The 12,357-nt window shown below is 49.2% G+C and overlaps 1 protein-coding gene and 1 long non-coding RNA gene across 2 annotated transcripts in view; one reads left to right on the plus strand and one right to left on the minus strand.

Moving 5' to 3' along the window:
• The window catches only part of LOC128826171 (C-factor-like), a 32,298-nt gene extending 26,588 nt beyond the window's left edge, over positions 1–5,710 (minus strand). The window contains exon 1 of the mRNA XM_054009316.1: positions 5,621–5,710. Within this exon, the coding sequence (XP_053865291.1) occupies positions 5,621–5,638 (18 nt within the window). The 5' untranslated portion in view covers positions 5,639–5,710. The remainder of the gene's footprint in view (positions 1–5,620) is intronic.
• The window catches only part of LOC128826172 (uncharacterized), a 40,314-nt gene extending 31,410 nt beyond the window's left edge, over positions 1–8,904 (plus strand). Inside the window, exons 3-4 of the long non-coding RNA XR_008442808.1 lie at positions 8,211–8,359; positions 8,834–8,904. This is a non-coding gene — a long non-coding RNA (uncharacterized LOC128826172). The remainder of the gene's footprint in view (positions 1–8,210; positions 8,360–8,833) is intronic.
• The last annotated feature ends 3,453 nt before the right edge of the window (positions 8,905–12,357 follow it).

Consider the following 12,357-nt stretch of genomic DNA (forward strand, 5'->3'; position numbering starts at 1 on the left):
CAAGGCAAAGCACTGTACAAGCATTACAAAGATAGGAAAAATCTCCTGCTGCCACAGAGAAAAACACACTGTTCTCAGACCCCAGGGGCAGGAGAGGAGAAGCAGAGCAGGACAGGGCTGGAGAAGTGGGCAGCTCGGACCAACAGAAACAGCTGGGATGAAGTCTGACTATGGATAACAGCATGGCCAGCCTCAGGTGTTCAAAAATCAGCCGGCTCCCACCCTCCAGTTATGAGACTGATGTAAAAAAAAAAATTTTTCCAGGTAAATGTTGGGTTCCTTGCCTCCTGTTTGTTGATCCTTTAGGCTCCACTCACGTCAGGTTTTTCTGCACAGCCATAGAAACTTTATTTTGAGATTCTCACATCATTTCTTGCCTCCTGAAAATGGGATTTGAAGTAAAATACCAAACATCCCGAGAGCTGGCGCCGCTCGGAACGTTCCATTGATAAGTCGAAAGAGCTCCATCCCCAATGCAAGTCCCCATTCACACTTACACGGGCGAAACGATGGCCAGGTAGGAACCCAGCTTCACTTACTCTGGGCGCGCCCGTAGTCACGTGTACGTGAACGAACCAGGCCTGTATGACATTCCCAACCCCCTAACTTGTGCGCTGAACCCGAAACTGACCAAATCTAGCAACAACTGGCTGAAAGATCTGAACCTACTCTTCAAATGAGCAGCAAAAGAATGCAGGAGCCCTGAGCTGCCTCCAACCGGACGGACTCTGTTTTCCAGTTCTGGTTACAAAAGCTGAAGGACATTCAAAAACTAAAAGCAATTCAAATCAATCTCTGACTCAGAACTAATGCCATTTGTTAATGGACAGTTAACTGCTCAGCAGCTGTTTCTAGCTCAGACTCCAGGCCCACTTAGTCAGTCAGCAGGGGCTGCCCAGAAGCCTAGCAATTTGGGGGAGGGTTTTTCTGGGAGGCGGGTAAGGAATGGGGCTGAGACCCCAATATGTCTCTTCCCACACGGGCCAAACATCCATGGTCCGTGATCACTGCTGAGCCAGGCTAGATTCACCCCAGCAACCTGAAGGGGAAGGCTGGTTGTTGTTCTTGTTTAGGGTGACCAGATCACAACACTAAAATATCGGGACACATTGGGGTGCCATCAGCCCCGCCCACAGCCTACGCCCACTCCTCCCAGGCTCCGCCCCCTCTCTGCCCCAGGTCCTGCCCCCTCCCCACTTGCCTCTCCCCACCGCGCCCTTCCTCATCCCCCGACCCCCTGCTGGCTTGCTCCGTCCCTCCTCAGTCCCCTATCCACCGCTCGCCTCTTCACCCCCCCACACGCCACTCACCCCTACAGCACCGACTTCCCCTCTGCCGGGTGGGTGCTCACCCACCCCCCACCTCTTCCTGCCCAAGCATCTGCCCTCGCTCCACCCCCATTCCACCCCCTTCCCCCAAGTCCCCGCCCTGCCTCTTCTCCACCTCCTCCCCTGAGTGCACTGCGTCCCCACTCCTCCCCACTCCCTCCTGGAAAGCGCTAAGCACCGCCAAACAGCTGTTAGGTGGTGGGAAGCACTGGGGGAGGGGAGGAGCAGGGACGCGGCACACTGCGGGGAGAAGGAGGCAAGGAGGGGGGAGGTTGGCTGCAATTTTTCCCCGTGGGTGCTCCAACCCTGGAGCACCCACAGAGTTGGCGCCTCCCTCCCGCTCACCTCCTTACCTGAATATCGGGACAAATGGCATCACGATCGCACATTGATCGGGACAAAGGGTTAAATATCAGGACAGTCGGGACATCTGGTCACCCTATTCTTGTTGAAGAAAAGGGAGCTGTGTTCATTTCAGTTCCATTTGAAAGACCCAGGGAAAGCAATCAGCACTAGCCAGATGGAAAGAGACAAAACCCAGGCTTGTCAGAGAGTGCTAGGGGCATGAGGGGAGTCAAGGGAACGCTACTAAAAATGACAACTCCGTATTTCCTTTAACAGCTCTTTGAAATCCCTGGGCTGATTTCCCCTCCTCCCCCCACTGTTGTGTCCAATCATGTGCACTCAGCCGTCACTGCCAGAACTGTGCTTAGAAAAGATTAAGTGAACAAATGCTAAACGGTGCCAAGAGAAGAGAAGAAAAGGATCTGTGTAAGCTCCATTCGTGGAATTCCTGGTTCACTCGTCAGCAGCAGCGTTCACTCCCAGAGCCACCTGGGCAACTCCCCTACTCTAGTTCACATCAAAACAGCGCTGATACTCATCCGCTTTGAAATGTTTTCACACCCCGCGAACTGGCACCTGGCCACTTTCCCTTTCTTTTGTGTGTGCCTAGGGCTAATTCTCTGCCAGGGCTCTTTGGATAAGGGAAAGAAAATAGATTTTGCGTGAGTTTCATGGAAACTGGCATCTCCGGAAATTTTCTGACAGCTGGTTACAGGTACAATTAAGGTAAATTTTCTTGTTTTTTTTAAATGGAATTTTCACATCCCCATTCCAGAGTCCATCCCCAGGTGGGTTTAATGCCAGTGGGAGGTGCTGGATTGAGAGTCACCTGGACACCAAAGTCCTCTGTTTAGCCACAGGAGTACAGCGCAATGACTCAGCCAGAGGATGGCACCTCTGGAAGCAAAGTGTCTCCTTTCACGCCATGGCGGGGCCTGGTTTCAACAGACTTGATGGAAGAAGAGCCAGCGATACCGCTCCCTAGAACGTCTGCAGGGTCCTGCATGCAGGCAGTGACCTAGTCTGTGAGATCAGAAGGTTTTAGGGTGGGGCCTGTGTCCCTTTAATGTGGCAGTGGGTCTCTTTGCAGCGTCTGTTCTTCACACTTGGTGATTTTAACTTTCTGTTTTCCACATATTATTCCCCAGCTTCTTCCAAACAGTGCTTTGTTTCTCCTGCCTGAAAGGACAAACCTGAAAGGCTCTCTCTTTGCCCATTACCATAAGCAGGCCCCGGTGCTGAACTGGCATCTGGTCCATATTCACCACTTCCAATGAAGTGGCATTATAAAGAGCCTGTGTCTTTCTGCTTCAAAGACAAACAGCAGATTCTCATTAATCACGGCTCTGTAATCCCTAGATATTAACTGTATCTATTCTCTGTGGGGTTTATTAAACACCTTGCCAGGGAGGAAGACAAGACCTGACTAGCATTGCCATCCTTGCTAGAGAGAGTGTTGGAATTAGTAATATTTCAAATTATTAATATGGGAAACCAGCAGACACTAATTTAACCATATGTTCCTTTATTAAGTCCAAAGGCCAAACGGTATTTTATACGACTTTAAACATGCCTAACAGCCGAAAAACAAGCAGTCATTACACACAAACAGTCAGCATTTGCTCAAGACACTTACAAACAGGCTAAACCCATGGGTGCTTAGACCAGGGGTGGGCAAACTACGGCCCGGGGGCCACATCCGGCCCTCCAGCTGTTTTAATCCGGCCCTCAAACTCCTGCTGGGAAGTGGAGTCCAGGGCTTGCCCCACTCCGGTGCTCCAGCCAGGGAGCGGGGTCTTCCCCACTCCACATGGTCCCAGAAGCAGCGGCATGTCCCCCACTCCAGCTCCTACGCTCTAAAAAGTTTGCCCACCCCTGGCTTAGACCCATATTGGTCAGCTCCAGTGAGGTCAGGCAGGTATTAGCAATGAACCCTTTAAGAGTTTACGTTTTATACTCTTTAACAAACAAGTGATGTCATTGCCAGTTACTGACTTTAGCTAAAAACCTATTTGAGACAATTCACCCTTATTTGCAAGCTTAATCCCGATAAAATTTCCAACCTCCTGTCTTCCCATGCCCTTTCCTCCCCATCTCTTCCCTTCCTTCTTGCTGGCCAATAGAACACAGGAAGGTTTGTGCTTGTATCTTCTGAAACAGTTTTTCTTTGTCTTGTTATTGCAGGCAGGGCTGGCTCTAGCTTTTTTGCTGCCCCAAGCAGCAAAAAAAAAGCGCCGCCCCCCCAACCCCACCGCAGAGCGCCACCGGAACCCCCCCAGAGCGCCATCCCCCCGCCCAGCGCCACGCGCCGGAGCCCACCCCCCCCTGCGCCGAGCGCCGCCGGAACCCCCCCCTCAAGCGCCGAGCCCCGCGACGCCCCCCCCCACCGAGCGCCGCGCACCAGAACCCCCCCGAGCGCCGAGCCCCGCGCTGCCCCCGCCGCCGAGCGCCGCCAGAACCTCCTTCCAGCGCCACGCCCGCGCCGCCCCCTCGCCGAGGCCCATGCAACCGGAGCCCCCCCCCGCAGAATGCCGCGCCTTGCTCCCCCCGCCGCCCCTTACCAGGTGCCGCCCCAAGCATGTGCTTGGGTGCCTGGTGCCGGCCCTGATTGCAGGTCTTTATTCCATTAGTTACTTTTTGAACTCCACATCCTTCCCACACTGCAAGTAATAAGCACTTGATTATTCTCACAGCCTTCTTTTACTTTCTGATCGGGGCCTTTTCCATACTGGCCACAAACCATAAAGCAGACATTGTGTTCTTTACCAAACTTAAGCTAACTTTAATTCTTTTAATTGCATAACTATCCTACGCTAGGTAGAACCAATTACTTGACTACATTTATGGTTCAATAGTAAAAATATTTAAGAGACCAAATAGCCAAGCATAATCAGTTTACCAGTCAAAGACAAAGCAATCTCACGGCATTCACTTTATGTCGAAGGACTGGTTCCAAAGTATGTGCTCAGGGCTACCTGTGGTAATTTACAAGCTGAAAGCTAACCGTCAGCCAAGATTCACCCCACCAACCTGTCTTGACTTTCTGTACCTTCCTTATCTTTGTTTTGAATTCCACATTTCAGGTACCCAGGGGCTGTGCGGGTACCAGGACATACTATTCATTTTTCTTATTTCAGACAGATTTTGTATTTGTGCCAAGAGCAGGGCTCAACTATAGCATGAATGAACAGCATTCTGGGGAAAGCGTCATTCAACCCCCGTTTATACAACTTACCAGAGACGAATGTTAAGTAGCGATGCTGTAATGTGCACAATGTTAAGGTCATGCATATAATACATATTAGCGTGGAGGGCCATACACAGAGCAATGCTGGCTAACTAGAGACTCAGCTGGTGTCTTCCAGCTACATTTTTAGCTAGTCAGTAAAATGCCTATTCTCCCTCACAATGTGTACCATGTACAGCTGGACAAGATGTTTGATACACACTGAAGAGAGGCCTGAACCAACCCCCAGGCTCAAATACTGCCTGAAACTTCGAGAACATTTGGAACTGGTTCCAAACTTTGTGACTATATCTTGTGGCTATGAATCCTTATTTAGGATTCGTAAAGAAACCGAACCAAAGACCCAGATCCAGTTGCCTCAGAACTTTGCAACAGTTCAGATCCAGAGCCGACCTTTGCAGTTTGGTTTAAAAAAAGGCAGAAGGACGGGAGCCAGATTCAGAAAAGAGTTCTTGAAACCTTGCAGCAAAGCTGGGCTAAGGTCTGAGAAGCTGGGCTTGCTGTCAAGCCAGCCTGTATTGATTTCAGCTCGCAGGTGGAAAGGTTCCTTACCCATTCCCAAGCACCAAGCCCATCTCTATGATGTCATGGAATCGTTCACACAGGGTTGTCAAAACACCAGTGCTTGTTTCAGGGAAAAGACTCCCCTAGAGCCCCAAAAGAGGCTGAGAGTAAAACTGACTGCTGCTGGGTCACTTACCAGCACAGATATGCCCATGGAACCGTTCTGTGGCTGGATCGATCTTCCTGCCAAGCCCTCCCCCTAGCTTCAGCCTGCACTTTTACCAGCACACATACAGGTAGGGACACACCCAGCTGCAGAAACACAAAGACGCGGAAATCAGCTGTGCATGGGAAGGTTCAGCTAAGGAACTGCCCAGTACTCAAATGCACACCCCCCTCTAGAGGATAAACCCAAAATTATACCGTCTTGTGCTGCACGAAGATCTGTACAGCGTAAGCTCACGAAATTCGCCCCCTCCCTCAATGTGGAGGAAGATATGCATCAGCTTTTGCCCACCCCCCAGCAGGGCCAGCTCTAGGCACCAGCAAAACAAGCTGGTGCTTGGGGTGGCACATTTTTAGGGGCAGCATGGCCGGTGCCAGAATGCCGCCCCTGCTGCCCCTAAAAATGTGCCCCAGCCGCCCTAGCTCACCTCCGCTGCTGCTGCCGCCGCTCGCGCACCACGGCGCACGAAACAGCTGATTCGCACGCTGCTGCTCCTCCTCCCTCCCAGGCTTTCAAACCTGGGAGGGAGGGGAGATCCCGAGCGGCTGCGGCGTGTGAAACAGCTGATTCCCACGCCGCTGCTCCCCCTCCCTCCCAGGCTTGAGAGCCTGGGGGGAGGAGGCAGGGCTAGGGATTTGGGGAAGGGGCGGAGTTGAGGCAGGGCCGGGGTTGAGGTAAGAAAAAAACGGGGGGGGGTGTGCGGCCAAAATTGATTTTGCTTGGGGTGGCAAAAATCATAGAGCCGGCCCTGCCCCCCAGTAATGTTTTCCACACACTGGTCTTAGACAAAACATTATTAACTACAAAAGATGGTTTTCCCTTATAATCACTTAAAATCTAACAGATCAAAGCAGATTAACTAGCAAATACAACAAACATGCAATCTAAACTTAATGCAATAAAGAAATTGGACATGTGTAATAAATTCTCACCCTCAATGTTGTTTTAGGCAGATTGCAGAGGTTCTTGAAGGTAAGCTGCACTTGCTTGCAGCTTAAAACTCCAGTGGTGTTCGGGGGTGGTGGGGCAGCCCACGGAGCACTGTGGATGCTCGGGTGGATGCCATGGGTACTCAGGGGGGTGGGCAGGGCTGGGGCAGGTTCCCTACCCAGCTCCTGGGAAGCCGCAAGCTCCATCTCCTAGCTACACGTGCTGCCTCCGCTTCGCCCCAAGCCCTGGTTCTGCAGCTCCCGTTGGCTGGGAACCGCGGCCAATGGGAGCTGTGAGGGCGGTGCCTGCAGGCGAAGGCAGCACGTGGAGCTAGGAGCTGAGAGAGGGGAGTTCCTGTGGTCTTTCCAGGGAGCCCTCTCCAGGTAAGCACCACCCTGCACCCCAACCCTCAGCCCCCCCCACACTCAAATTCCTGCTGCTGGGGAGGGGGGGCCCGAGACTGCCCCAGTAGCAGCCAGTGCGACTGGCCCAGGGGCTGCCCACGCTGCTCCCGGGGACCAGCCGCACAGGCTGCAGCAGAAGTCACAGAATCTGTGACAAACACAGAGCCTTAATCATAGTTATGCCGTAACCATCTCATACTATCTCTACGAAGAATACGGGGCGTAATGCCACACCACCTTTGCCAGAGCTGTGTTGGGTTGACTGGACAGGAATGGAGTGCAACTGACCCACCACGGTTCTCCCCACAAACCCGCACAGCCTGTTACCAGGGGCCAGATGTGCTCCTGGGCATGAAGAAAAGTGGTGGTGATGGTGGGGGGGAATATCAGGCCTGGTGAATGTTCTAGCACTAGAATTTTGGTTCCATCAGACCAGACCTTTCCCCTATGATTTGATAATTCACACAGCTGAGCTTGCTCTGAATTTCCCAGTCATTAGTGGAGCAGCCTTTGCGATCACACACTACTGTGGTTATTTGATTCAGTTCAGGCCATTTCATAGGTTATGGGTTGGAAAAGGCCAAGGAACAAACAGCTCAAGAAATCACTTGGGGAGCGCAGGAGCAGAAAGCTGCAAAAATCACCTGAGAAAACACATGCAAGGGGCCAGGAGTTCATTTCACTCTCTGAAATATTCTTGGCTGTTCAGGTGAGCAAGCTGCCTTTTCAAAGGGCTGGCCGTGTCTCTTTGGTAACTGACTGAATGCTGAATTGCCAAACTGTTATTTCCCATCAGCCACTGCTGATTACAAGCCAGCCCCACCCCCAAAAAACCCATCCACTGGTGCTTTGGGGTTGCGCATTCAGCAGAAATCTTCCCTATGGCACTTGTGAAAGCCACTTTGCACCACTCCTGCAATTGGATCAGAACTCACGACTTTTGTGCCCAACTGAAGACAACCAGGCTTGGAAGTAAGGTCCATTGGCATGGCTCTGATTAGAGGTGCATCCCTTTGTCCCTTGCTCTGGCACAGTTGGGGGAATAATGGGAGGCGGGGGAAGGAGTATTCTTTGAATAGCTCACTCTCAAATCAAGATCAGATACTGGAGAAAAACTACTCAACTAAAAAGTTATATGAAATTTGTCAAATAAATTAGACAAATATGAATTGGCTCTAGTCTGTGGCTCCTTCAGCAGAGTCAAAGCCTGTTTCCTTCCATTACAGACCCGGGCCACCTCCTCAGCTGGTAGAAACGGACACAGCTCTCCTGAAGTCAATGGAGCTATTCTGATCTACAGCCGTTTGTCTAGCTTGTACTCTCCATCCACCTTGCAGCAGCTTCTCTCAGTTCTATGCCGCTGCCACGACTCTGGGTTAGTTATCCATGCTGGAGGGGTTTTCTCAGTAAGAACATGTTGCTCTCTTCTAGAACAGGATGTCCCTTTTAATCCCAGGATATAATCCCTTTGGTTTGGAGCCCTATACACACGCCCATGCACTTTTATATAGGGTGTGAGGTTCCAAGATATTTCTCTCTCTGGCTTCACACATATCAAAAAGTGGAGTATTACTGTTTATCCAATGCTGTACATTTGCATAGCAGTTTATAAAACACAGCTGCTGCCTCTTGTGCCAAATGAGGTAATGTCTATCTAGAAACCCCTCCACAGGCTGGGTGCTGCTCACCCTCTTCCCCAAATGCATTCTGAGGTTTAACTCCAAGCATTCCAGTTAACGGGCTCACGATTTAATCGGGAGACCGATGGCAAAACGCGTCAGTGGAAGTTTCAACTGCAGAACTTGCTCCCCTTGTGCAACCCTCACTTTTTGCATCTGCTGATTTTCAGAACCTGGTGCACAAACCTGCTCGTTGGAGGATTGCTTCTCTAAGGGATTGGACAGGAGGCCTCTGGGCAGCCCAGATTCCCCAAAGGTATTTAGGCACCTAACTCCCACTGATGTCAATTGGGAATTAGGCACCTTTGAGGATAGGAGTCCTCATATTTAAAATGACTAACAGAGATGAGCTGATGATTAAAGTGGGGGAATGGCCACTTCCTTTTAAGACTGGCATGAGCCAAGAGATGCATTTTACTTCGCTAAATGCGCTTGGCTGATCCCTTTACAGCTACATTAGGCAGTAAGGGCAGAGTTTACATGCAGACTCCCGGCAGAACAAGATTACTCCACAAAGGAGTCTCACAAAGCTGGGAGACACTGGGCAACAAAATGGCAGATGAAATTTAATGTTGATAAATAAAAGTAATGCACATTGGAAAACAATCTCAACTACACATACAAACGGATGGGGTCTAAATTAGTTGTTACCACTCAAAAAAGAGATCTTGGAATCATCCTGGATAGTTCTCTGAAAACATCTACTCAATGGGCAGCAGCAGTCAAAAAATTGAACAATGTTAGGATCTATCAGGAAAGGGGATAGATAATAAGACCAAAAATATGCCATTAGATAAATCCATGGTATGCCAAAACCTTGAATAATGCATGCAGTTCTGATCACCTTGTCTCAAAAAAGATATTAGAATTGGAAAAAGTACAGAGAAGGGCAACAAAAATGATTAGGGGGTACAGAGCAGCTTTCATATGAAGAGAGTTTAAAAAGACTGGGACTGTTTCTGCTTGGAAAAGAGATGACTAAGGGGTGATGTGATAGAGGTCTATAAAAATCACAAATGGTGTGGAGAAAGTGACTAAGGAAGTGTTCTTTAGCCTCTCACATTACACAGGAACCAGGGGTCACCCAATTAAATGAATAGGCAGCAGGTTTAAAAAACAAACATAAGGAAGTACTTCTTCACACAGTGCACAGTCAACTCATTGCCATGGGACATTTTGAAGGCCAAAAGTATGGGTTAAAAAAAGAATAAGTTCATGGAGGACAGGTCCATCAGTGGCTATTAGCCAAGATGATCAGGGATGCAACCCCATGCTCTGGCTTTCCTTAAACCTCTGATTGCCAGAAGTGGATGATAAGGGATGGATAACTCAGTAAGTTGCCTTATTCCATTCAGTCCCTCTGAAGCAACTAGCACTGGCTACTGTTAGCCAACAGGATAGTGGGCTAGATGGACCTTGGTCTGACTGAGTAGAGCCATTCTTCTGTTCTTTCAAATCCATACAGAGTAACACTTTGGACAGGTCAAGATTACTTTGATGTACTGCCTGTAGCTTGTTACTTTAAGACTTTGTGTATACTAAACAGTCCAAATAGCCATTGAAGTATGAAATTACTTCAGTTTCCCTCCACATGTGCAAAATACAGGTGAAGGCAGGTAGTTTGCTGGCTTTTGAACAGATGAAACAAGAGACCTGCTTGGTTAAAACCAGTTAGCACAAGTCTATGCTAGTATCTTTCCCCTCACACTCTCATGTTATATTCCTTAACACTGCACAATCCTAACTTAAACTCGACAGTTTTCCCACGTCTCAGCCTAGACAACTGCTTCTACTTGGGATACTTGAGAAACACGTGCTGAAGATACCTAGAGACCAAAGTTCCTCAAGTTTGACTGGTAATGTAAAGTAATGGAATCTCATTAGCAAAAAGTGAGTTACATATAAAAGCCATTTTTATAGAACCATACAGCAGCTACATTCAAAGGTAGGTAACTGGGATCTTACTGTAACCCTTGTCCTCAAACTTCTGCATCACCCTCTCCTTGCATCATGTGCAAAATTCGATCGGATGCTGGTCGAGGGATAGCAGCTGAGTCTTTCATGTGTGTGGGAGGTGCCTATAGCCCCCACAACGGTCTGAAGTGGCATTCAGCTGAGGGCTTGTCTCCACAGGGAAGATTACTAGCATAGCCAGTGGTAGAATTCCCTATGTGGACACTTGTATCCACAAAAAGGAAGGCTCTTTTCTGATCTTTACACTGCTTTCAAAGCAAATTAAAAATCAGAAAACAAGCAGTCTTATTCAGGAAGAGAAGCATACAGATGGGAGTTTTAGTAGTATAGCTAGACCAGTAATTTTCTCCATCTGGACATCATGTCCTTACAGAAGATTAAAGTTCCTCATAACAAATGCTTAAGTTTCTTCTGTTCCAGAATTGTTTGGAGGGGCTGTGACATGCTGGATGGAGTAAAGCCTCTTTAGGGGGTTATGTTCAAGTTTAAAAAAAAAAAAAAGACCAGAGTGAAGTGTGAGCAGAAGCATTGCCAGAACTCTGAACCAATTGGGGGGGGGGGGGGGGGAACCTAGAGAAAAAAGTCTAACATGCCAATAAACTTATCCACAGGACTTAACTGTACCATCACTGTTTAGTCTCTTCCCATTAGTTTACCTCAGCTCAATTAGTTTCAAGCGGTTGTGCTTTAAAAGCTGAAGGATTTTTTTATATATGAGAAACTCACTGAGGTCAGATGGCATAGCAAGCAACATTTAATCCTCTGTGCAGTGATAAGAAAGCAGCAATGGACATGATACATTGTGGCACATTCAGGGCCGCATGTGTGATAAGTGACTATGTGCCTCCATTTTTACCCCAATTTGAGGCACTTTGGGGAGGCCTGATTGTCACAGGCTTGGGATGGCTCAGCACTTCCTAGATGATCCGCAGGAAACAGCCCTGCTTCAGGAGCCAGCTCCAGGTCCTCTTGGTTGCTCTGCTTCCCCTGCTCCACAGCAGCATGTGGGGGAAACGGTGGTAACATGAGAAGCTGCCATGAGAGGGTATGGGAAAGGCCAGGGCAAAAACAGCAGGAAGGGGAGATTGCTGCTGGTCAGCTATAGAAAGCACAGCATTTTGCCTATTCTCCCCTCTGCACCATGATTCATGAGGTGGGACCCAGGCGCACCCTTCTTCCAAGGCATTTGCAAAGGATACTGCACTGCTTGCACAATTCTGTTCTGGGATATGGGAACGAGGAATTTCAATGCCATACCAATGGCCGGCTCACCCCTAATGCTGTGCATGCCTGGTGATGGGACACTGAAAATCTTTGTAAACGCTCCTGCGATAAGCCTGCCAGCAGATCACTCGAAGACATACAAGGGCATTTATAATGCCCCAACCTCACTGTAGTATCTAGGCAACTAAAGCTAACCTATGCTGTATCAGGGTATGTCTATACAGCACCAGGCTGTGAGCCTCCAAGCCTGGGTCAGCCGATTCAGGCTCTCACTACTGCACTACAAAGAATGATGTAGACGTCAGAGCCCGGGCCATGACATTTACAAGGCTATTTTTAGTCACCCCAGGCTCAGAGGCTCGCTGCTGCGGGCTGTGTAGACATACCCTCAGTGGCTTGAAAGTCACAGGAACCACTGTCAACCAATCAGCAGCCACCATTACTTTCTTTCCCTGGATAGGAAAACACTCACCACTTCAGGCAATTAACCCTCTAT

Source organism: Malaclemys terrapin, chromosome 19 (genome assembly GCF_027887155.1).
Source record: "Malaclemys terrapin pileata isolate rMalTer1 chromosome 19, rMalTer1.hap1, whole genome shotgun sequence".
Taxonomy (NCBI): Eukaryota; Metazoa; Chordata; order Testudines; family Emydidae; genus Malaclemys; species Malaclemys terrapin.